This window comes from Hyperolius riggenbachi, chromosome 6 (genome assembly GCF_040937935.1).
Source record: "Hyperolius riggenbachi isolate aHypRig1 chromosome 6, aHypRig1.pri, whole genome shotgun sequence".
NCBI classification, from domain to species: Eukaryota; Metazoa; Chordata; class Amphibia; order Anura; family Hyperoliidae; genus Hyperolius; species Hyperolius riggenbachi.
In genome coordinates, this window is record NC_090651.1 from 221,757,404 (window position 1) to 221,781,262 (window position 23,859).

General features: G+C 47.5%; 1 protein-coding gene across 3 annotated transcripts in view; it reads right to left on the reverse strand.

Annotated features, from left to right (window-relative positions):
• The window catches only part of LOC137521330 (membrane-spanning 4-domains subfamily A member 4A-like), a 92,050-nt gene that overhangs the window by 22,743 nt on the left and 45,448 nt on the right, over positions 1–23,859 (reverse strand). For 2 of the 3 annotated variants that reach the window (XM_068240450.1, XM_068240449.1), the window contains one exon: positions 1,473–1,646. The exons of the other annotated variant lie outside the window; for it this stretch is intronic. In XM_068240450.1, the coding sequence (XP_068096551.1) occupies positions 1,473–1,646 (174 nt within the window). The remainder of the gene's footprint in view (positions 1–1,472; positions 1,647–23,859) is intronic. 3 annotated transcript variants of the gene reach the window in all.

Here is a 23,859-nt window from a genome sequence, read left to right on the forward strand (position 1 = left end):
GAGTGACACAATTGGTGCCTGTGTGTCACCCCTCTCATGGCTGCGCTTTGCAAAAAAAAAAAAAAGGTATTTATACTTTGGTGGGGTTTCAGCAATCTTCGGAAGCACTTGGGCAAAGTCTCCCGCGGTGGGAGATTTAAACCGAGAAGCCTGCGGGGGAACGAGGAGACCGGCAGGAGAACGGGAAGGCTCTATAGGACCCAGAACCTTCCCTCTCCTTAGGTAAGTAACACCACCTTCTCCTCTGCCTATCACGTATGTCCCCCTCTCCTCTATAGTATTGGAGCCGTGCATGCGCAGTCTCATATCATGAGTAGCTATTTATGACACATTTATGAGTGAAAAGTGAGGAAGTAATTGTTCAGAACTGATATGGTGATGCGGGGAAATTGTGCATCCAACAGCAGCCAAGTGATAATGAGTGACCCTGGGCAAGTAGTGCTGGAAATGGGCCAGACAACTTTTAGAGGAGAGGAAGTGATTGCTGGGCCCCTTTCACCATAGACATTTTAAAGCTTAGATTTAATTAGATCATTGAATCTAATAAGTATCAATTGAAAATGAAGGCCCTCTTGATAAATGTTTGATCAAACATTAATTGAGAATAGACTATTTTAGTTCTTTATCTGGCCAACATAGGTTGAAGAACAGGAGCTGTGGGCAAATGTGATGCTTGAATATTGTTCCCATAGCTTTGTACTGCATGGAACAGTACAAAGCTAGTGGTGGTTGTGGTTTAATTGACATTGCATCAGATGCCTTCTGACAACAGATATAATATCAAGTGTGCATGGCAATATCTAGGTAAATGATCAATCAGTCAGATATTGATAATTTACCTTAAAGGAGTTATCAGGGATATTTGAACAAAATAAGTGCTACTTACCCAGGGCTTTGTGTAAGTGTGCATGGCAATATCTAGGTAAATGATCAATATCAGTCAGATATTGATAATTTACCTTAACCTCCTTGGCGGTAATGACGAGCTCAGCTCAGGCCCCGCTGGGCCGATTTCCATAATTTTTTTTTAAACACGCAGCAAGCACTTTGCGGGCAGAGCTGTGGCGAGGGACATGCTGGGAGCTTGGGGCTGGACGAAGCCCCGGGTAAGTAGCACTTCTTTTGTTCAAATATCCCTGATAACTCCTTTAAGGTAAATTATCAAGATCTAACTGATGTTGATCATTTACCTAGATATTGCCATGCACACTTACACAAAGCCCCGGGTAAGTAGCACTTATTTTGTTCAAATATCCTTGATAACTCCTTCAAAGGAGACCCCCTCCAATAAAGTATGGTGGCACTAAGAAAGAATGAGATCGTTTTCTCATCCTCTCTGTTTTGTATAAGCCATCTCATCACTCTGAAAATGTTTAAAGCTGCCTTTCAAGGAGCTGTCTCTGCAAAATGTCTGCAGTTTATATTACATACAGTGTCGTTTTTATCTGTAAAGCATGGAATGGGATACTTACTTTTATATCAAACAAGTGTTCGCAGGTGTGACTTTGTTCATAATATACACAATACTGTAATTTTTCGTACCGACCGCGACGATTAGCCGATAGTACAAAACTTATTGAAAGACAGATGATGGCACCAGAAGCAACTACTGAAGCAATGATGTTTAGAACAAGACTGGCTCTCACCTACAACAAAAATAAAAATCCATACTTCATTATTCAATTGCCATAAACCTTGTTTTAAATGCAAAACTCTCAGAAAGAACAGTCAGAAGATCAACACATTTTAGCACTCTCTCTCTCTACTCTGATTACATGTTCAAAAAAAATCAGATTTCCTTAACCTCCCCCCCCCCCCCTTGGTAATCCCAAGCGTAGCACGAGCTAAGATGTGGAAGCTGGAAGCTCAGGCTAGCTAAATTAGCAGCTCCTGCTGCTTACCTGGGTTCATGTGCGCTGCCCAACGGGACTCCAATGGGAGCTCATCGGTACTTCTCTCTTCTTCCTGGATCCCTTTGGCCAATCAGCAGCGGTGCAGCAGTACGGAGCGGCATAACGTCATCGGGGTACAGCGCCGCAATTAAAGTGGACCGAACTCAAGCACAGGACAGAAGGCAAACAGAGAAATGCAGCCTGCACATAGGGAGAGAGTGTAGCCTGCCTAATCCCCCCTCTGGAGATCTCTTGCATCACAGTAGGTAAACATAGAGATATGTGCCCAGTATGTATGTAGATAGTGTAGCCTGTCTATTTCCCCCACCTGGATCTGGATCTGAACTTTTGCACAGGATAGAAGGATAACAGAGTATGTATGGAGAGAGTTTAGCCTGTCTAATTCCTCCTCATTTGTCTCTAATCACAAGTTCTAATTTGATCTCTCCCTGTGTCACATGACTGCCATGGCAGAGATGGCAGATAAGCTCATTTGAAAGCACAGGATGTTAACAATGTAGCCATTTGGTTCCCAACTGCTTCTGAACTAATTGTTTCTGCTGATCTGCCGTACTCTCCATACTCACCACGCAACAGGTCCTGCAACATCCCCTTGACAACGGTAATCAGTGACGCCTCTTCCTGCCCACGGGTATGCGCGACGTTACGCAGCATTACACTTTGGGAGCAAACAGGACTTCAAGCGATCATGGTAGTTTGCGTGGGAGTCGTTGGGTATCTAAGCTATCTGATCCGCCTTGAGCAGGGCCGGATTTAGCATAAGGCACTGTAGCACGTGCCTACAGGCGCCTGATGATGGAAAGGCAGCTCACTCCCCTCCCCTTAGTGCCTCCCTTCTGTCTTACCTATGTAGAGTCCCAAGAAAAGACTAAATAAGAGCTTACTCACCCAGCTCTCAGCATTCCAATGATGAGATCTCCCTTGAGTGGGGGCACCACTAGCTACCTAATACTTGGTGGCACTTCTAGCTACATAATACTGAGGTTCCTCTAGCTACCTAATACTTGGGGACACCTCTATCTACTTACTATTGAGGGTACTTCTTGTCACCTAATACTAACGGGCACCTGTGGCTACCTATGCCGGGCAGGGAAAGTAGGGGGGAGGTGAAAGCTGGGCCACCCAGCACTCTAGCAGTGCAGTTCACCAGGGGTTTGTGGGTTCATGGAGGGCAAAGTCTAAAGGTGCCAGGACATCTGTGCCAATAGGCTCCTGAGATGTAAATCCGGGCCTGGCCGTGAGAGTCGTTATTGCAGCGCAATGTTCACGTGGTTGTGCGCCTGTATCCACGTCACAATATCATGGAAACGATCATTCGGTGCTCAAAAACTATCGTTGGCAAAAATTGGCAACTGCAAAATCGCGACATGGGTACATAGCTTTACTGTTACCGATTTTTGCCTGGATTTTGACTACTCTCTGCCTGCCACCTGTACCAATCTCTGCCTGGATTTTGACTACTCTCTGCCTGCGGCCTGCACCAACCTCTGCCTGGATTTTGACTACTCTCTGCCTGCCGCCTAAGACTTATAGCAAAGGGAAAGAAGTCTGAAAGGAATCACGCTTCTACTGCCCCAACTGTGATGTAGCCCTCTGTGCCATTCCCGGTTTCAAAAAATACCTCATGCGGCAGGTGTATTTGGTATATATGAGCATACTGTATAGTCTGATGCCTTATTTTTTGCCTTATTTTTACGCTATTTTTTAAGTTTATTCATAAATTTAATTACCTCAACAATTTTGTTTTTTGTCTTTTATTATAGGAATAAAGGTCTTCAAGACCTTTATTCGGACATATTTTGGTGAGTTATGACTTAAGAATTGGAGGCCTAAAATGATTGAAAAACCATAAATCCGGACAGAAATGCACCGCCAGGGAGGTTAAAGGACAACTATCGATTAACATATTTTTGAAATTGGGCTGCAAATAGCTTCACTAGCTGTTGCTAAACAGTGTTGTATCTGTACCCCTGCCCTGCTTATGGGCTCAGGCACACTATAAGCACTTTTCTGAGCGCTTTTTTTGGCCATCAGAGCTTTTTGAGAGCTTTTTAAAAAACCGCTCCTATTGACTTACATTAAATTTGCAGTAAAATCCTGACTTTTACCACGATTTTAATGTAAGTCAATGGGAGCATTTTTTAAAAAGCTCTCAGAAAGCTCTGATGGCCAAAAAGCACCCCGAAAAGCGCTTACAGTGTGTCTGAACCCTATCTCTTCCTTTTCATGTTATCAAATTTTTTTCATGGAATGGCGTTGGACATTCAAGCTAGTGTGTCAGATCAGTGAATCCAGAGGGGAGGGGAAATCCCTCTCCCTACATCTGTTAACTTTGTCCGTAATTTACAGCTGCAGTTTAGACCTGTCATCTGTTAAAGATATAGTTTTGTCTCCAGTGGCGCAGCTACAAACCTTGCGGCAAAGATGCGGAATTTGGACCCGGGCCTCCCACCCCACATTAACCACTTCACAACTGAGGGGTTTTACCCCTTCAGCATCTGAGCAATTGTCTCCTTTCAGCTCTCCTTACATTCATTCGCCTATAACTTTATCATTACTTATCACAATGAAATGAACTATATTGTTTTTTTCGCCACCAATTAGGCTTTCTTTAGGTGGGACATTATGTCAAGAATTATTTTATTCTAAATGTGTTTTACTGGGAAAATAGGAAAACATTTGGAAAAAAAATCATTATTTTTCAGTTTTCGACCATTATAGTTTTTAAATAATGCATGCTACTGTAATTAAAATCCATGTAACTTATTTGCCCATTTGTCCTGGTTATTACACCGTTGAAATTATGTCCCTATCACAATGTTTGTCGCCAATATTTTATTTGCAAATAAAGGTGCATTTTTTTCAGTTTTGCGTCCATCCCTAATTACAAGCCCATAATTTATAAAGTAACAGTGTTATACCCTCTTGATATATATATTTAAAGATTTCAGCCCCTAAGGTAACTATTTATGTTTTGTTTTTTTATTGTAATTTTTTTTTATTTATTTTTTTATTACAAAAAAAAATTGAGGAGTGTGAGAGTAAATGAGTTAATTTATATTGTAAAATAATGTATTTGTATAGGAAAAAAAATTTTGGGTGTAGTTTTACTTCACAGTAACTTTTTGTGAATGTGTCCTGTAAGCATAGGAAGTATGCTTACAGGAAGTTCAGGGAGGCTGGGATACTTTTTTTTTTCACAATGATCGCGCTGCTTCTCATAGAAGCAGCCGATCATTGCTGGGGGGCTGAGATCAACGAACGGGAACGGTTTTTACCGTTCATTGATCTCTGGGCGAGCGGGCGGCGTGCACGAGTGCGGGAGCACACGCACATGCGAGCGGGAGCACTGACAGCGGCGGTAGCGGCGGGGGTGCGTATATCTACGCTCCGGGTGGGGAAATGAAGTTCAAAGGAGCGTAGATATACTGTACCTGGGCGGCGAAGTGGTTTACTATTTCGGCCTCTGGGACGTGAGCCTCACGTCCGCAACGGCAGCTGTTACAGCTGCAGAGACGCGATAGTTGCGCCCCCTCCCTGCAGCTTGGGGAGCTGTGTGCGCAATTGTGTGGGGAGATGCCCGCGATCGTGATGCTGCCAGCAACAGGGGGGATTGGCTGCAGGGGACAAAAGTGCCCTGAACCAATTCGTACATGTCCGCCGACAATGAATACTGTGCTTCCTCCCGCTCACCAAATTCCGCCGCTTCCCGCCGCCGATCGTTAGATTTATGAATGGTTAGATGTTCCCATTCATTAATCTCCCCTCTAGGCCATCGTGATCGCAGGCATCCATTGATGCCTGCGTCACTTCCCAAGTTACAATGTAGCAACACCTTACTTCCTATAGCATAGTTGTTGTACGCGAATAGGAAGTACTCAGCAGGGACATCTTGTGGCCAAATAGTAAAATTACACATACTGACCTTGGGGAATAATTTTTTTTAATATGTATGTCAAGAGGGCATATTATTATTAAATTATGGGCTAAAAATTAGTGATGGATGTAAAACTGAAAAAATTAACCTTTATTTCCAAATAAAATATTGTCACCATACATTATATTAGGGATATCATTTTAATGTTGCAATAACAGGGACAAAAGGCCAAATAAAATGTGTGGATTTTAATTATGGTAGCATGTATTATTCTAAAACTATAATGGCTGAAAACTGAGAAATAATGCATTTTATCAATTTTTTCCTTAGTATTCCCATTATAATGCATTTACAATAAAATAATTTTTAGCATAATGTACCACCCAAAGAAAGCCTAATTGGTGGTGGAAACAACAAGGTATGGATCATTTTGTTGTGATAAGTAGTGATAAAGTTATTGGGAAATTAACGGTAGGAGCGCTGAAATGTGAAAATTACTCTTGTCCATTGTAAGGGATTGCGGAGAAGCTGCCGCGCGGTCTGGCGGCGGGGCGGCTGTCTCCGCGTTCAGACCGGCGGTTTCCGCACAGCAGCATGCGTCTGGTTTGTCTGAGCCTTCTAGTGCACACAGATGGAGAGCTACGCGCGCGCTCGCTGGGAGGCAGGACCTTTATACCAGGAGGAGAGGGATCAGCTGATCAGGTTGGTCAGCTGATCCCAGCGCAGACTGTCATTGGCTGAGTGGCGCTGGGTGGCACCGAGGAGCGCTGCACTATATATAGATCTCGCTGGTCAGTCACAGGTTGTCTGCCGTTGCGAATACATATGTGTGAGCACTCAGACCATAGTCAGATCCCACAGTGTGTTAAAACCAGGTGGACCTGGGAATTCACACTTAGCCAGATTACGCTTGTGTTATACTTTAGACCAGTTCCGGGGTGTTGTGACCAAGGACCTCACACCCAAGCTTAGGATTACTGTGTCATTGCTGTGTTATACTTTTAGACCAGTTCCGGGGTGTTGTGACCAAGGACCTCACACCCAAGCTTAGGAATACTGTGTCATTGCTGTGTTATACTTTAGACCAGTTCCTGGGTGTTGAGACCATGGACCTCACACCCTAGACTAGGACTCTGCTCTATATCTGTTATGACCATTTGCTCTGTCGACCTCTCTCCTGCTTTCTGATTCGGTACCTCTGCATATCTGCCTACCTGTTGCCAAACCCTGCCTGTACCCAGTTACCGAATCAGCCTACTGTCTCTGTACCTTCTCTGCTCGTGTTTTGCCGACCTGGCCTGGCCGACCCTTCTGGCTGTCACTCATCCCTTGAGTGTCCAGTCTGTCTGTACTACCTGTGGCACTATTCCACCAAGTGTCAGTTAGCTGCAGGGACCTCCTGCTCCTCAGAGAGTCCTCTCTGCAGTATAGCCAGGGGCTCTATCCCTTAGGAGTTCTCTGGCTGCAGTATAGTCTGATTCCCAGTATTGCAGGGAATCACTGGCTCCCAGGTTATCTCTATCCCCTCTCCTAGGAGATAGTTCCCACACAGCCAAGGGCCACCTGCTCCTCAGGTGGTCCATGCTCATAGTTACCTGCGTCTCCCGCCCCACGGGAGATAGCCTACTGTTGCACCAAAACACTTACACTCTATCAGGTGTCCAGAGGTTAGTCATACTTGTATTATTGGTGATTCTGCAGATCATCAATAATCGGGTATACATCTGTATTGTTGGTGATACTGCAGATCACCAATAATCAGATTCTCTCTGTGTGCTGACACCAATCGTTACAGGACGGCAGACCTGAAAAACAAAATGGACGCACTCAACAGCCGTCTTGATGCACTCACCACCTCGGTGGAGAATTTCATCAGGGTGCTGGACGGTCATCAGACCCAGATCACTGCCTTATCTGGGTCCATACAGGTCCTTCAGACGGCTGTGAATTCAGTGCGATCCCCTCCAGTTACAGACTTGCGTATGTCTGTACCTGAAAGGTTTTCTGGTCATAGATCTGACTTTCAGAATTTTAAAAATCGAGTAATGTCGTATTTTGAGTTGAGACCCAATTTATCAGGAACTGAGGCACAGAGAATTACATTTATTAAGACCCTTCTGTCAGGGGATTCTCAAACATGGGCATATAGCCTTCAGGCAGGGCATGAGGCTTTGACGTCAGTCGAGGAATTTTTTAAGGCCATGGCCATAATTTATGATGATCCGGACATTGCCTCCACTGCTGAGCGGAAGCTTAAGACTTTGCGTCAAGGCAAGGATCCGGTAGAAGTCTACGCAGCTGAGTTCAGGAAGTGGTCTGTGTCAGCTAGGTGGGGGACATTTGCATTGTTAGACTGTTTTTTATCAGGGTTGTCAGACGCAGTCTCTGATTTGATGTTGGGACACCCTGAACCAAAATCTATCGATGAGGCAATCGCTTTAGCAGTACGGGTTGATCGACGTTTACGCTATCAGAAACAGACCCGGGGTAAGAACACTGTGAGATATGTCTCCTACGCCTCTCCTCCACCCATCTCATCTCCGCCAGAGCCAATGCAAATTGGACAGTCAAAATTGACACGGGTGGAAAAGAATCGCAGGAAAACAGAACAGCTCTGTTTATACTGTGCAGAGGAGGGTCATAAGGTGCAGAATTGTCCCAAGAAGTCGGGAAACGCTGCCGCCTAGGTGTAGTCAGAGGTAATTCCCTAGGCGCGCAGTCTTTACCTCTAAACGATAATCGCCTGCTCCTTCCCTGTTCTATCACATGGGAAGGTCAGACTGTTTCCACTGAAGCTTTCTTAGACTCTGGCTCAGCGGCCAACTTTATGGATTACGAGTTTGCAAAAAAGTTGGGGATTCCCATACTTCCATTAGACCAGCAGGTTTTGGTCACTGCGGTAGATGACTCTCCTCTGCAAAGTAGACATCCCCTGTCTCGGACCCTGGAGTTGGGGTTCAGTGTTGGGGTACTACATAAAGAGAGTCTACAGTTTCTGGTCCTGCGTATGGCAACCTCCACCGTTATTCTTGGCATGCCATGGTTACAACTTCACTCACCTCAGATAGATTGGGTTTCAGGTCAGCTAACGAGCTGGTCTACCCATTGTTATCATCACTGTTTAGCGAAAGTAACCGTGGGTAACACCAAGATTCAGGTTAAAGGTGTGCCAAGCCAATACGCAGAATTTGCAGACGTGTTTTGTCCCAAATCAGCAGATAAACTCCCCCCCCCCCCACCGTACCTTCGACTGTCCCATCGATTTAAGATCTGGTTGTATGCCTCCTAGAGGTCACCTCTATAATCTATCTGGGCCTGAGAAACTGGCAATGCAGGAGTATATCAAAGAAAATTTGGCTAAGGGTTTCATCCGCCCCTCTCGTTCACCCGCAGGGGCAGGATCAGGGGCGTAGCAATAGGGGTTGCAGAGGTTGCGGCCGCACTGGGGCCCTTAGGCCAGAGGGGCCCCGGGGGGTCCACCCCTCAACTGCAGTATTAGCTCTCTATTGGTCCTGTGCTCATAATAATCACTTCTATAGATACTTTAAATAGCAGTAATCATTAACAAACTGTTCCCCATCCCCTTCTTGCACCTCTCATACTGCGGTTGCCATTGGCAGGTTTTGGTGCGCCATATCATTTGTTATGTATAGAGTGCTTGGGGGGCCCCATTGTAAAACTTGCACCGGGGCCCACAGCTCCTTAGCTACGCCACTGGGCAGGATTCTTTTTTGTAAAGAAAAAAGATGGAGGCCTTCATCCTTGCATTGATTACCGAGGCCTAAACAAGATTACAGTGAAAAATCGTTATCCTTTGCCCTTGATTGACGATTTGTTCACTCAGGTTACCAACGGCAAGATTTTCTCGAAATTAGATTTAAGAGGTGCATACAACCTAGTTCGAATTAGGGACGGTGACGAATGGAAGACGGCCTTTAACACACCCGACGTTCACTACGAGTACCTGGTGATGCCCTTCGGGTTGTGTAATGCCCCGGCCGTCTTCCAGGAGTTGATTAATGAGGTGTTCAGGGAGGTGTTGGGGAAGTTCGTCCTAGTATATCTGGACGATATACTGATCTTTTCGGCCAATCTCTCGGAACACCGAAAGCATGTAAAGTTTGTCCTAGGGATGTTAAGACAGAATCTGCTTTACGCTAAACTAGAGAAATGTCTTTTCGAAGTAATCTCTGTTGCCTTCCTGGGGTACATTATCTCTACGTCTGGCCTCTCTATGGATCCTGGAAAGGTTTCTGTTGTCTTGGAGTGGCCTCAGCCTGTGGGACTGAAGGCGCTCCAAAGGTTTTTGGGCTTTGCCAATTACTACAGGAGGTTTATAAAGGGGTACTCTACAGTGGTCTCGCCCCTCACCAGTCTCACCAAGAAGGGGGCTGATACTTGCCAATGGTCAGCAGAAGCACATACTGCCTTTTCCACACTGAAAAAACTGTTCTGTTCTGCACCCATATTAAGACATGTGGATGTCACCTTCCCCTTCATCGTGGAGGTTGATGCTTCAGAGGTGGGGGTGGGGGCTGTATTGTCTCAGCGTTCGAGTTTACAGGGTAAACGCCACCCATGCGCCTACTTCTCTCGTAGGTTTTCACCTGCAGAGAAGAAAACTACGATATAGGCAACCGGGAACTTTTAGCCATCAAGTTAGCCTTTGAGGAATGGCGACATTGGCTAGAAGGTGCAGAACACACTATCACAGTTTATACAGACCATAAAAACTTGAGTACATAGAGGGCGCCAAGAGACTTAGCCCCCGTCAGGCCCGATGGTCTTTGTTCTTTTCAAGATTCAGATTTGTAATTACGTATACCCCTGGTAGTAAAAACATCAAGGCCGACGCTTTGTCCAGGTGTTTCGAGCCCGAGACAGTACAACCCTCAGCCCCTGAGACCATTCTACCTCAGAAGGTGGTTTTGGCCGCCACTGAGACCTGGAAGGATTGGACAGTCACTCTGAGTTCTTACCAACAGGATGTTCCAGAAGGGAAGCCTGATGGGGTTATGTTTGTGCCACTACCTTTCCGTCTACAACTTTTACAGCTGTTTCATTCTCACAAGAATGCTGGTCACCCTGGGGCCACCAGAACCCAGGATTTACTGGCCAGATGTGCTTGGTGGCCTACGTTGGCAACAGACTGTAAGGAGTTTGTAAGAGAGTGTGCAGTGTGTGCTAGGAGTAAACCTTCTCGTCAGGCTCCTGTTGGTACTTTAAAACCTTTACCAGTCCCGAGTGAACCTTGGACCCATTTGTCAATGGATTTTGTGGGCGAACTCCCTAGGTCTGAGGGCAAGACGGTCATTTGGGTGGTAGAAGACAGATTAAGTAAGATGGCTCATTTTCTCCCCTTAAAAGGACTCCCCTCGGCCCAGGAATTGGCTGATCTCTTCATCCAGCACATTTTCCGGCTGCATGGCATTCCAGAAAATGTAGTGTCAGATCGGGGAGTCCAATTTGTATCTAAGTTTTGGAGAGCTTTTTGCCATCAGCTGGACATGGATCTTGCATTCTCATCAGGCTACCACCCACAGACCAATGGCCAGACCGAGAGAGTTAACCAGTCCCTGGAACAATTTCTTAGATGTTATGTTGCAGATGCCCAATCCGATTGGGTAAAATTTTTGCCGTTTGCAGAATTTGCGCACAACAACCTGAAAAGTTCCTCTTCAGGGTTTTCCCCATTCCAGGTAGTGTCGGGAAGATCACCCAAGTTTGCCCCATTGCCAGTGGCGTCTACACCATTCCCGGCCTTGGAGGATTGGCAGAGGGCTTTGAAGGAGATTTGGGGAATGGTTAAGAGAAACTTGGGGAAGGCCTTCCAGACCCAGAAAAAACAGGCAGACAAAAGGCGGTCCGTAGAGTGGAAATTCTCTCCAGGGGACTTGGTGTGGGTGTCCACTCGGCATTTGGCCCTGAAGCAACTGTCACCCAAACTGGGTCCTAGATTCATAGGACCATTCCCAGTGACCAGAAAAATTAATAACGTCACTTATGCGGTTGATCTCCCAGCCAGCATGCGAGGTGTGAGATCATTCCATGTGTCTCTGTTAAAGTCGGCAGTGCACGTGGATTCCTCTCCCCCCCCCCTGTGTTGGTTGATGACCAACCTGAATATGAAATTGAAAAGATTCTGGACTCTCGGTTAGTGCAGAATTCCGTGCAGTATATGGTTCATTGGAAAGGATATGGTGTGGAGGAAAGAACTTGGGTGCCAGATTGTCGCATGCATGCGGAAGAATTAAAGAAAGAGTTTCATGACTCACATCCTGGGAAGCCTGGTGGGAAGTGTCTGGAGTCCACTCCTCGGGGGTGGGGGGGGGGGTACTGCAAGAGATAGTGGAGAAGCCGCGACGCGGTCGACGCGGTCTGGCGGCGGGGCGGCTGACTTTGCGTTCAGACTGGCGGACCCTTATGCCAGGAGGAGAGGGATCAGCTGATCAGGTTGGTCAGCTGATCCCAGCGCAGACTGTCATTGGCTGAGTGGCGCTGGGTGGCACTGAGGAGCGCTGCACTATATATAGATCTCGCTGGTCACTCTCAGGTTGTCTGCCGTTGCGAATACATACGTGTGAGCACCTGGGAATTCACACTTAGCCAGATTACGCTTGTGTTATACTTTAGACCAGTTCCGGGGTGTTGTGACCAAGGACCTCACACCCAAGCTTAGGATTACTGTGTCATTGCTGTGTTATACTTTAGACCAGTTCCGGGGTGTTGTGACCAAGGACCTCACACCCAAGCTTAGGATTACTGTGTCATTGCTGTGCTATACTTTAGACCAGTTCCTGGGTGTTGAGACCACGGACCTCACACCCTAGACTAGGACTTTGCTCTATATCTGTTATGACCATTTGCTCTGTCGACCTCTCTCCTACTTTCTGATTCGGTACCTCTGCATATCTGCCTACCTGTTGCCAAACCCTGCCTGTACCCGGTTACCGAATCAGCCTACTGTCTCTGTACCTTCTCTGCTCGTGTGTTGCCGACCTGGCCTGGCCGACCCTTCTGGCTGTCACTCATCCCTTGAGTGTCCAGTCTGTCTGTACTACCTGTGGCACTATTCCACCAAGTGTCAGTTAGCTGCAGGGACCTCCTGCTCCTCAGAGAGTCCTCTCTGCAGTATAGCCAGGGGCTCTATCCCTTAGGAGTTCTCTGGCTGCAGTATAGTCTGATTCCCAGTATTGCAGGGAATCACTGGCTCCCAGGTTATCTTTATCCCCTCTCCTAGGAGATAGTTCCCACACAGCCAAGGGCCACCTGATCCTCAGGTGGTCCATGCTCATAGTTACCTGCGTCTCCCGCCCCACGGGAGATAGCCTACTGTTGCACCAAAACACTTAGGCCCAGTTCACATTAGCGTTCCAGGTCCGGCTTCCCCGGACCCGGAACGCTCCGTACACAGCAGATGGTGAATGGATACATTGTTAATCAATGTATCCATTCACACTCGTGCGACCGTCCGGATCCGGATCCGGGATCGCAGCTCCGGGACGGTCCGGCTTTTTTTCCAACATGCTCTATTTTTCAGTTTGTCCCAGTGCGGCTGCGGACCCAGGCCGGATCCTGACCCGAACATGCGGCCATGCTGTGCAATGAGAAACGGATGTTTCTCATCACACTGGCAATAGGACCGGATGCTTCCAGCACCGGTCCTATGCAACTTGGGGCCACCGCAGAGACCCGTACGGTCTCTTTGTGGCCCCCGGACCCTCGGACACTTGCGGACTCGAACCGCAAAAGTGAATGGGGCCTTACACTCTATCAGGTGTCCAGAGGTTAGTCATGTAATAATATATATTATTGGTGATTCTGCAGATCATCAATAATCGGGTATACATCTGTATTGTTGGTGATACTGCAGATCACCAATAATCAGATTCTCTCTGTGTGCTGACACCAATCGTTACATCCATAAGGTGAAAAATACCCTTGGGCTAAAATGGTTAAATAGCCAGGTATAGGTGCCTCCAGTATAGGTAGCCAGAAATAGGTACCCCAGTATAGGTAGTCAGGAATAGGTGCCCCCAATATAGGTAGCCAGGAATAGGGACCCCCAGTTTTGGTAGTCAGGTATAGGTGCTCCAAAATAGGTAACTCAGGAATAGGTGCTCCCAGTATAGGTAGCCAGGAATAGGTGCCTCAGTATAGGTAGCCAGGCATAGGTGCCTCACACTTAACCAGTTCACCTCCAAGGGTTTTTTTTACCCTAATGGACCAGAGCAATTTTCTCCTGTCAGTGCTCCTCCCTTTTATTCCCTAATAACTTTATTACTACTTATCACATGAAAATGATATATACCTCTTTTTTTCGCCACCAATTAGGCTTTCTGTGGGTAGTACATTTTGCTAAGAATTTTTTTATTCTAAATGCATTTTAATGGGAAAAATAAGAAAATAATGGAAAAAATGCATTATTTCTCAGTTTTCAGCCATTATAGTTTTTAAAATTAAACGTTCTCCTGTGGGCACATTTTCTTTGCCCAGTTGTTCCGATTATTAAACCGTTTAAATGATGTCCCTATCACAATGTATAGCGACAATATATTTTTTGAATTATAGGTGTTATTTTTCTGGTTTGTTTTTTTTCTTTGTCCGGACTATAATTACAAGCCCCTATGTAGTAAAGTAAAAGTAATTTTCCCTCATAAAATATAGATTAAAAAAGCTGAGTCCCTAAGGCAACTGTTTATGCATTTTTTTCAAACTGATTTTTTTTACAAGGGTTTTTTTTGGGGGTGAGGAAGGGACTTTGGTAATGTAAGTTATTAATTGTATTAGTATTGTGTATGTACACTCACCTAAAGGATTATTAGGGTAAATGGGAGAGCCGGCAGGCACTCGGGTTATGCTGCGTAAAGCGAGCAAAATGGACAGACACCCAGGTATACTATGTGCTGTACCTACACCCAGGTACAGCCTTTTAAGCATTTGCAACAATATTCCGCACAATCACCATTTTGAATGTCAGTTTCATTGCAAGATATGCTCTTCATGCATTTTGCTGCTTGCTGCATTGCTTTCATCTGCTGAAAATAAAACTATAGTGCCAGACTTTTCCATGCCTCTTCCAGTTGCTTTGTAAAGGATTATTAGGAACACCATACTAATAAGGTGTTTGACCCCCTTTCGCCTTCAGAACTGCCGTAATTCTATGAGGCATTGATTCAACAAGGTGCTGAAAGCATTCTTTAGAAATGTTGGCCCATATTGATAGGATAGCATCTTGCAGTTGATGGAAATTTGTGAGATGCACATCCAGGGCACGAAGCTCCTCCTGTTCCATCACATCCCAAAGATGCTGTACTGGGTTGAGATTTGGTGACTGTGGGGGCCATTTTAGTACAGTGAACTCATTGTCATGTTCAAGAAACCAATTTGAAATGATTCGAGCTTTGTGACATGGTGCATTATCCTGATGGAAGTAGCTATTAGAGGATGGGTACATGGTGATCATGACGGGATGGACATGGTCAGAAACAATGCTCAGGTAGCCCATGGCATTTAAACGATGCCCAATTGGCACTAAGGGGCCTAAAGTGTGCCAAGAAAACATCCCCCTCACCATTACACCACCACCACCAGCCTGCACAGTGGTAACAAGGCATGATGGATCCATGTTCATTCTGGTTACTCCAAATTCTGACTATCGAGACTCATCAGACCAGGCAACATTTTTCCAGTTTTCAACTGTCCAATTTGGTGAGCTTGTGCAAATTGTAGCCTCTCTTTCCTATTTGTAGTGGAGATGAGTGGTACCCGGTGGGGTCTTCTGCTGTTGTAGTCCATCCGCCTGAAGGTTGTGCATGTTGTGGCTTCACAAATGCTTTGCTGCATACCTCAGTTGTAACAAGTGGTTATTTCAGTCAATGTTGCTCTTGTATCAGCTTGAATCAGTTGGCCCATTCTCCTCTGACCTCTAGCATCAACATTTTCACCCACAGGACTGCCGTATACTGGATGTTTTTCCCTTTTCACACCATTCTTTGTTAACCCTAGAAATGGTTGTGTGTGAAAATCCCAGTAACTGAGCACATTGTAAAATACTCAGACCGGCCCATCTGGCACCAACAACCATGCCACACTCAAAATTGCTTAAATCACCTTTCTTTCCCATTCTGACATTCAGTTTGGAGTTCAGGAGATTGTCTTGACCAGGACCACACCCCTAAATGCATTGAAGCAACTGCCACGTGATTGGTTGATTAGATAATTGCATTAATTAGAAATTGAACAGGTGTTCCTAATAATCCTTTAGGTGAGTGTATGTATGTGTAATTTAACTTTTTGGCCACAAGATGGCGCTAGTGAACACTCTCCCGTTATAGGAAGTGTTCACTTTTTTTTTTCTACACTTAACTATACTGTGACTGTATCCTGTTTTATGAATGGACGTTGCCACTGATCGCGGTCACATCCATTTATTCCAGGCATTGCGATTGGGTAGAGGACCGCTCGGTCCTCTTGCCCAATCGCCGAACACGGAATCCTGACGGAAACAGCGGCAGGAGCGTCGCGCACACGAGCGGAGCGGCAGCGGGAAGGTGCAACGTATTAAAGGGGAACTGAAGAGAGAGGTATATGGAGGTATATCTATATAAGGTATATCTGTATAAGGTATATCTATCCTCCTTCTCCTAACAATTACCCTTTTTAGGTATCCCAAAGTTTTATTTTATATTTAAATCAAATGTTTAAGTTTTTACTGTTTCATTGTCTCTACTCAATGGGCTCGATTCACAAAGCGGTGCTAACCCAGTTAGCATGCCTAAAAGACTTTAGGCATGATAACCATTGCACCAGGCTGGTGAAAAGCCAGTTTAGGCGTGATAAGTTTAGGTGTGATAAGTTTAGGTGTGATAAGTTTAGGCATGCTAAGTTTAGATAAGTTTAGATCGCTTGCAAAGTCCCGCACGCAAAGCAGCGCCATTAAACTTTACACAAAGTGCACCAGTCTTTGCTAGCGTAAAACTTTTGATCAGCTGTGCACTGCGGTGCTAACGCAGTTGGCGCTTAAACTTATCACACCTAAACTTATCACACCTAAACTTATCATGCCTAAACTTATCACACCTAAACTTATCACACCTAAACTTATCATGCCTAAACTGAGTTTAGGCATGATAAAGGGCTTTTCACCAGCGTGCTAACTGTTAGCACTGCTTTGTGAATCAGGCCCAATGACACATTCACTGAAGTATGCTAGAGCTTATGGGCCTGATTCACAAAGCGGTGCTAACAGTTAGCACCCTGGTGAAAAGCCCTTTATCATGCCTAAACTCAGTTTAGGCATGATAAGTTTAGGTGTGATAAGTTTAGGTGTGATAAGTTTAGGCATGATAAGTTTAGGTGTGATAAGTTTAGGTGTGATAAGTTTAAGCGCCAACTGCGTTAGCACCGCAGTGCACAGCTGATCAAAAGTTTTACGCTAGCAAAGACTGGTGCACTTCGTATAAAGTTTAATGGCGCTGCTTTGCGTGCGGGACTTTGCAAGTGATCTAAACTTATCTAAACTTAGCATGCCTAAACTTATCACACCTAAACTTATCATGCCTAAACTTATCACACCTAAACTGGCTTTTCACCAGAGTGGTGCAATGGTTATCATGCCTAAAGTCTCTAACTGGGTTAGCACCGCTTTGTGAATCGAGCCCGATAAGTTTAGGGGCTTGATTCACAAAGCGGTGCTAACTGTTAGCACGCCTGTGAAAACCCCCTTAGCACGTCTAAACAAGCTTTTCGCGCATAAAACTTTACGCGCGCAAAACTTTATGCGCGTAAAACTTTACGCGCGTACTGCACAGAGCGCAGGGCGCACCGCGCGAAGTGCCCATTAAAGCCTATGGGACTTAGCGCGCGTAAAACTTTACGCGCGCAAAGTTAGCGCGCGATCTGATTGAGAAATCCGGTGCTAACCTACTTAGCACCCTGGTTAGCGCGTCTAAAGACTTTAGACGTGCTAAGTAGGTTAGCACCGCTTTGTGAATCAAGCCCCAGGTGTGATAAGTTTAGGTGTGATAAGTTTAGGTGTGATAAGTTTAGGCGTGATAAGTTTAGGCATGATAAGTTTAAGCACTAACTGCGTTAGCACCGCAGTGCACAGTTGATCAAAAGTTTTGCGCTAGCAAAGTCTGGTGCACTTCGCATAGAGTTTAATGGCGCTGCTTTGCTTGCGGGACTTTGCACGCTATCTACACTTATCTAAACTTAGCATGCCTAAACTTATCACACCTAAACTTATCACACCTAAACTTATCACGCCTAAACTGGCTTTTCACCAGTGTGGTGCAAAGGTTATCACGCCTAAAGTCTTTTAGGTGTGATAACTGAGTTATCACCGCTTTGTGAATCAGGCCCTAAATCTATTAATTATTGACCTTTTTTATATCTTTCCTGCTCCAGGAAGCCATTTACTGATAGGAAAGTATTTTATGGCTGTAATTACTTATCAGTGAGGGTTATGCTATAGTCTGACCCAGTCCGACCCGGTTCCAACCCGGGTCAGAAACTGTCACTTGCATACCTGATGTTTAACTCTTTCAGGCAGAGAAAGAAGAAAAGGAGCACATCCTAATTATTTGTGTGCTTTGCACTATACATACACATGTCTATCTCATCATGTCACATGTCACCTTGGGTGTCCTTAAAGAGAACCCGAGGTGGGTACTTTGAATCTTAAGAGAACACCAAGGCATGTCCTGTGCATAATCACATGCCTCTGTGTTATTGCCACCTCTAGTCCCCCAGGGGTCTGCTGTGCCCCCATGTACAAAGCGCCAGACTTGCAACAATCTCCTTGTCGCTAGCCTTCTATTTACCTGCAGACTTTCATTCAATCTGCGCTCCGTCGCCTCTGTCCCCGCCGCTGCCCTCCTCTGTGAGCTTCCTCCAATCGGAAGCTAAGCCGCGACCTCAGTGGCGTACTTAGGGCAATTGACACCCGGTGCTGGGTATTAAGTGACCCCCCCCCCCCCCAAAAAAAAGGCAAAGGAGCGAGTGCGGCCTACTAAGTGTGCCACTGTAATGACAGGTATAGGTAGCCTAAAATAGTTGCCCCCAGTATAGGTTAGCCAGGTATAGGTGCCGCCCACACTACAAATGATTGAAGTGTCTTGTTGGGGGCTCTATTCTATTGAGAAGAGCCAGGTGATCAATGTACCAATTGAGTTCGTACCTGAACTCAAAGGGATATGGAAGCTGACATTTATTTCCTTTTAAACAATGCTCATTGCCTGGCTGTCCTGCCTATCCTCTGCCTCTAATACTTTTAGTCACAGACCCTGAACAAGCATGCAGATCAGATGTTTCTGACTGAAGTCAGACTGGATTAGCTGCATGCTTGTTTCAGGTGAGTGATAAAGACATTACTGCTGCCAAAGAGATCAGCAAGACTGCCAGGTAACTGGTATTGTTTAAAAGGAAATAAATATGGCAGCCTCGGTATACCTCTCAGTTCAAGAGCCCTTTAAGTTTGAACACCTTTCTGTCTGAACTTATAGTCAGATATTGTATGTCCATAGTAAAACATCAACACATTCTTTTCTAGTGACTTTTTTTTTGATTAATCAATAAAAGTTACAAATACAGCAACCATGAGGCCTTCATTTGACATACGCAGCAACCGTAAGGGCTCTAAATGACCGGCGCAGCAACCATGTGACCAATTTAGCAACCATGCGACCTCCAAGTGACCAGTTTAGCAACCATGCGACCTCCAAGTGACCAGTTTAGCAACCATGCAACCTCCAAGTGACCAGTTTAGCAACCATGAGGCCTCCAAGTGACAAGTTTAACCTCCTGGGCGTTACGCACGCCGGAGGGTTTGCAGCCGACAGTCCCCATTAGAATTTTAAGTGATCGTGTAGTTGTAATATGTTCAGCTAGCACTAGGCTAGCTAGCAATGGTGGGCGGCATCCCCCTGATTACTTCTGATCCCCCTGATCACCGCTAAATACATTACCCTCTCTGGATCCAGCGATCGGCACAGCCTCCCCGGACAGCTCCGCTCTTCTCTATGGGGAGGATCGCACATGACGTTGGCGACGTCATGCGCAGACCCGATCCTCCCCATAGAGATGACCGGAGATGTGCAGGGCGGCTGCACCATCACTGGATCCAGGGGGGTAATGTATTTAGCGGTGATCAGGGGGATCAGAAGTAATCAGGGGGATGCTGGCCACCATTGCTAGCTAGCCTAGTTCTAGCTGAACATATTACAACTACACAATCACTTAAAATTCTAATGGGGGACTCCTGGGGACAGCTGGCGGTATGCCCGATACCGCTAAGGAGGTTAACTACTAGTGACATACAAGTGCATATGGACATTGCAATTTGGCTGCATTAAACTGCCAGAGGAAAACACTCTTTGGCTGGAAAATTTCAGGCTAAACTGCACACCTGATCCAGTCTGCTGCCTAACATCCGATGTGTGATGGCAATTTAATACAATCTAGCAAAAGGTTTATAACCACAGGTGTTCATTAAAACAGTGTGCTTACATGGCAACACGAAAGCAATTCTAGGTGCAGCTTCTGCACAGCTCAAATGTGCATGAAGGAATGGGTGTCACACCACGGTCCATGCCAAGCAGTTGCTAGTGCCTTACAGTAACATGAAAGCAGCTGATGGTTGGTAGATGCGCCACATGTCACCTGCTCACCTAAAAAAGACCTAATGCCAGGTACACACGCGATTATCTGACATATTTACTGCCAGACTGGTTATTTCCAACATGTCCTATCTATTTTCCATAGAAGTGAATGGAAAATCGATTCGAAATCAGATCACACATGTTGGAAATAATCGATCTGACAGTAAACTTGACAGAAAAATCTCATCATGTGTACTAGGTATGAGAAACTGGAGAAGGAGGGGAGACAGGAACCACCTAGGCAAACCAGCAGGGACTGCTCGGATGGCACATTTATACATTGTGGTGCCCGAAGCGGCCGGGACTTCATCGTTTTGTCGCTCGTTCCAAAATCAGCCGCCGCACACCAGATCAGCCAACTTTAGCCCGACATCTTGCAGCATGCGCAATTGACCAATTAGCATCCTGAAATTGGTAGCTTTGTTGGTTGGGCATGCACTTGGAAGCATCGATTTTCATGCACTGCGATTATAATCGATTTGGATGGTCGACCGGCTGCCAAGTGGCCTGATGTACGGCCAGCATAACTCACATTTTTCCTAGTAGACTGTGATGATGGGCTTACACACACTTCACTGGGAGCTGAAGCCCCTCAATAGGTAGATACAGGGATCCCAGAAGTACCTGTCACATTGTGATTTCCATATGGAAAGGACAGCAGAGCCAAAGTTCTATCTCCTCTCACTATGCCTCATGATCTCCTCCTCCTGGAATGTCTCTGGCTGTCCTGTGTGTGCAGTTTGTCAGGGAAAAGTGCTCCCTCCTCCTTGGCTTGGCAGGATGATTGATATGTCTTTACACAGCATTGGCAGCCTCTGTCTTTCTGGCTCCAGACCTCTCTCTTCCCCTCTTGTCACGGCTGGCTGCTTGTAAGCTTATTTCATGTGTGCCCAGGGGCGTCCCTAGCCCTATTTTGGGGGGGCACGTGCCCCCAATCTGTCCTGGGGTGCCACGGATCTCCGCCCGGCCGCCCCCTCTAGCAGCGGCTCCCTCCAGCCGCCGCGTCACTCAGACCTCAGGATCAGGCGGCGAGCCAGCGACCAATCGTGCGGGCGCTAGGACCCAGCGCCCGCACTGATATGCGGAAGTGACATCACTTCCGCATATCGAGCGGGTGTGTCCAGTGTAGTGTTGGGCGAACAGTGTTCGCCACTGTTCGGGTTCTGCAGAACATCACCCTGTTCGGGTGATGTTCGAGTTCGGCCGAACACCTGATGGTGTTCGGCCAAACCGTTCGGGTTCGCCCGAACTACTAAATGCCCGGCCGAACAGGGCCCCTGGTCGGCCGAACAGGGCCCTGTTCGGCCGAATACCGCCCCCCTATGGGGTCGCAGGCATAAGGGGGGAGCATGCCCCGATTGCGGGGGGGGGGGGGTCGGAAATTCCCCCCACCCCCTCCGCTAGCGCTCCCCCCTCTGCACGCTCCCCCATAAAAAAGTTGGCGTAAAGTTAAATATTACCGGTGGTGGCTGCTGCAGTGGCTGGCTGGCAGTGGTGTGAATGAGGAGGAGTCCGAGTATGACGCGTTGAGGCCGGGCAGCGGGCGGTTCAGCGGTAGTACCCTTGTGGTACTTCCGCCCTTTCTCTGACCTCACGTCCTCTACGTGATGACGCATACGAGGGTACGCGTCACGCGTACCCTCGTATGCGTCATCACGTAGAGGACGTGAGGTCAGAGAAAGGGTGGAAGTACCACAAGGGTACTACCGCTGAACCGCCCGCTGCCCGGCCTCAACGCGTCATACTCGGACTCCTTCTCCTAGTCCTCACTCACACCACTGCCAGCCAGCCACTGCAGCAGCCACCACCGGTAATATTTAACTTTACTTTAAAGGGGCTCCCCCTGGCACTCACTCACTCCCTAAAGGGGCTCCCTGGCACTCACTCACTCCCTAAAGGGGCTCCCCCTGGCACTCACTCACTCCCTAAAGGGGCTCCCCCTGGCACTCACTCACTCCCTAAAGGGGCTCCCTGGCACTCACTCACTCCCTAAAGGGGCTCCCTGGCACTCACTCACTCCCTAAAGGGGCTCCCTGGCACTCACTCACTCCCTAAAGGGGCTCCCTGGCACTCACTCACTCCCTAAAGGGGCTCCCCCTGGCACTCACTCACTCCCTAAAGGGGCTCCCCCTGGCACTCACTCACTCCCTAAAGGGGCTCCCCCTGGCACTCACTAACTCCCTAAAGGGGCTCCCTGGCACTCACTCCCTAAAGGGGCTCCCCCTGGCACTCACTCACTCCCTAAAGGGGCTCCCCCTGGCACTCACTCACTCCCTAAAGGGGCTCCCTGGCACTCACTCACTCCCTAAAGGGGCTCCCCCTGGCACTCACTCACTCCCTAAAGGGGCTCCCTGGCACTCACTCACTCCCTAAAGGGGCTCCCTGGCACTCACTCACTCCCTAAAGGGGCTCCCTGGCACTCACTCTCTCCCTAAAGGGGCTCCCTGGCACTCACTCACTCCCTAAAGGGGCTCCCCCTGGCACTCACTCACTCCCTAAAGGGGCTCCCTGGCACTCACTCCCTAAAGGGGCTCCCTGACACTCACTCACTCCCTAAAGGGGCTCCCTGGCACTCACTCACTCCCTAAAGGGGCTCCCCCTGGCACTCACTCATTCCCTAAAGGGGCTCCCTGGCACTCACTCACTCCCTAAAGGGACTCCCTGGCACTCACTCACTCCCTAAAGGGGCTCCCTGGCACTCAGTCACTCCCTAAAGTGGCTCCCTGGCACTCACTCACTCCCTAAAGGGGCTCCCTGGCACTCACTCGCTCCCTGGCACTCACTCACTCCCTAAAGGGGCTCCCTGGCACTCACTCACTCCCTAAAGGGGCTCCCTGGCACTCACTCACTCCCTAAAGGGGCTCCCTGGCACTCACTCCCTAAAGGTGCTCCCTGGCACTCACTCCCTAAAGGGGCTCCCTGGCACTCACTCCCTAAAGGGGCTCCCCCTGGCACTCACTCACTCCCTAAAGGGGCTCCCTGGCACTCACTCACTCCCTAAAGGGGCTCCCCCTGGCACTCACTCACTCCCTAAAGGGGCTCCCCCTGGCACTCACTCACTCCCTAAAGGGGCTCCCCCTGGCACTCACTCACTCCCTAAAGGGGCTCCCCCTGGCACTCACTCACTCCCTAAAGGGGCTCCCCCTGGCACTCACTCACTCCCTAAAGGGGCTCCCTGGCACTCACTCACTCCCTAAAGGGTCTCCCTGGCACTCACTCACTCCCTAAAGGGGCTCCTTGGCACTCACTCACTCCCTAAAGGGGCTCCCTGGCACTTACTCACTCCCTAAAGGGGCTCCCTGGCACTCACTCACTCCCTAAAGGGGCTCCCTGGCACTCACTCACTGCCTAAAGGGGCTCCCTGGCACTCACTCACTCCCTAAAGGGGCTCCCTGGCACTCATTCA